The 1,690-nt window shown below is 34.6% G+C and overlaps 1 protein-coding gene across 1 annotated transcript in view; it reads right to left on the bottom strand.

The window, feature by feature from the left end:
• Nucleotides 1–1,690, bottom strand: part of TRMT10A (tRNA methyltransferase 10 homolog A (S. cerevisiae)) — a 17,443-nt gene that overhangs the window by 14,793 nt on the left and 960 nt on the right. Inside the window, exons 2-3 of the mRNA XM_012641074.1 lie at nucleotides 1,205–1,367; nucleotides 546–617 (exon numbers count right to left, since the gene is read on the bottom strand). Of these exons, the coding sequence (XP_012496528.1) occupies nucleotides 546–617; nucleotides 1,205–1,367 (235 nt within the window). The remainder of the gene's footprint in view (nucleotides 1–545; nucleotides 618–1,204; nucleotides 1,368–1,690) is intronic.

The raw sequence follows: 1,690 nt of genomic DNA on the forward strand, positions 1-1,690 counted from the left end.
CCTGGTTCTTAACATCAGTGAAGCAGTGTTCAGTTTTAGGTCACCTATAACTCAAACCAAAAGACCCTATTCTTAACAGCAGCCAATTAGTCTCCCAAATCTCTCCCTCACCCCAACTTCAGAAATACTTTCCAAAATTATCAGTGACTCCAAAGGAAACTGAAATCCTACATTAAGTAGACAGAGCTTCTACTACAGGTACCGCAGCATACAGTGAGCAGTGGTCACCCTCTACCACCCCACCACCTCGGGAATTGAAAGTGGAGAAACTGGTATGAAAATGCGTGTACGTCCTATAATATTCAACTACACAGCAGTGAACAGGCCAACATGTACAGGACAGATAAGGACTGGAAAGTGTCTGAGAATGACATATGTGAAAATATGTTTTAAATATTTGATTTGATTTTTGTAGAAAAAGAAGACATTTTTCAAATAGACGTTAAACATGCAAGAATCTTGCAAAGACAATCGGAATTATCTATGTTTTTGCCATGGAGGATATAAAAGAAAACTGGAGTCTGTCTTAAACTCTTTAAACATACCTGCACAGGATGCAGTGCGCGTCGGTTTTCTGCATAACATCGTTGTATCTGCTTGTGAAGTTTCTTAATGTCCTATAAAAGTTGCAATTTTTAAAGGAACATTATCAAAATCGTGTACAGCCATTCCATGATCTTAAAGGACTAGAATAAGCAGAAGGGATGACTTAGATAAGTACAATTTTTCTTCTTACATACAAGTCTATTCTGATAATTTTCATTTGATTTCCTTACATATTAACAAAATTACTGTAAGTAAATACTCTGTGAGTGACCCATTATTTCATATTTTGTGTCTATTTAAAATGCTAGTTCATGAAAATATCTACTCTCTTAAGAGACAAAAACAAATAATGCATTGGTAAATGGCATTGGTAAAACCCCACAGATCTTCAGGACTATGAACATGCAGTTATTCCGTTTTATCGTCTCATTATGAATTGTGTGTGTCTTTCTCGCCCCATCTTCACATACATAGACGCACATGCACATAAACACACACACACATATATCAAAGCAATTTACTAGCTCAGTAACTTAGGGGTAGAGATCTTGAAAAACTTAAGATACATTACAGTACATAAATTTATATCAAAGTGATAAAACAAGATTGATTCAGCCTAGTTCACCTACAGAATTTTTCTGATAATGATTCATAATACCTTTAATACCATAAAGTCATCAAAACTACAGTCAATGATAAGACGGAGGGTGCTGTGAGCCACGTGTCTTCGGATACGTTTTCTGTCATTTCCATCTGAGTTTGATTCCAGTTGACACTGTCGCTCTAATTTTTTTCTCTTGCGTTTTTCCTTTCGCTTTTGTCTAAAATTAGTAATTAAAATAACTTTATTATTTGTATATTCAGATATTCACAAGGCTCTTCTAAATAGACAAAGAAATACTTCTTAAAGTCACTACATTAAACCATAGGAAATTGCCACTTCTGTGACCATTCAAAAGAGGTCAAGTATTAGCAGCTTTGTATAGTCCATCTAAAAGCTTTAGATAGGAAGGAAATGAGTTTGTGAAAACAATATAAAGCTTTCTGCCTAAATCCTAACTATTTTACCTCAATAATTTCATTTATTATTGGTATTACACTATCCCTAAGAAAACCTTATAGATACTGAATTTGAGAGTGATGA

Source organism: Propithecus coquereli, unplaced genomic scaffold (genome assembly GCF_000956105.1).
Source record: "Propithecus coquereli isolate 6110/MARCELLA unplaced genomic scaffold, Pcoq_1.0 Scaffold161, whole genome shotgun sequence".
NCBI classification, from domain to species: domain Eukaryota; kingdom Metazoa; phylum Chordata; class Mammalia; order Primates; family Indriidae; genus Propithecus; species Propithecus coquereli.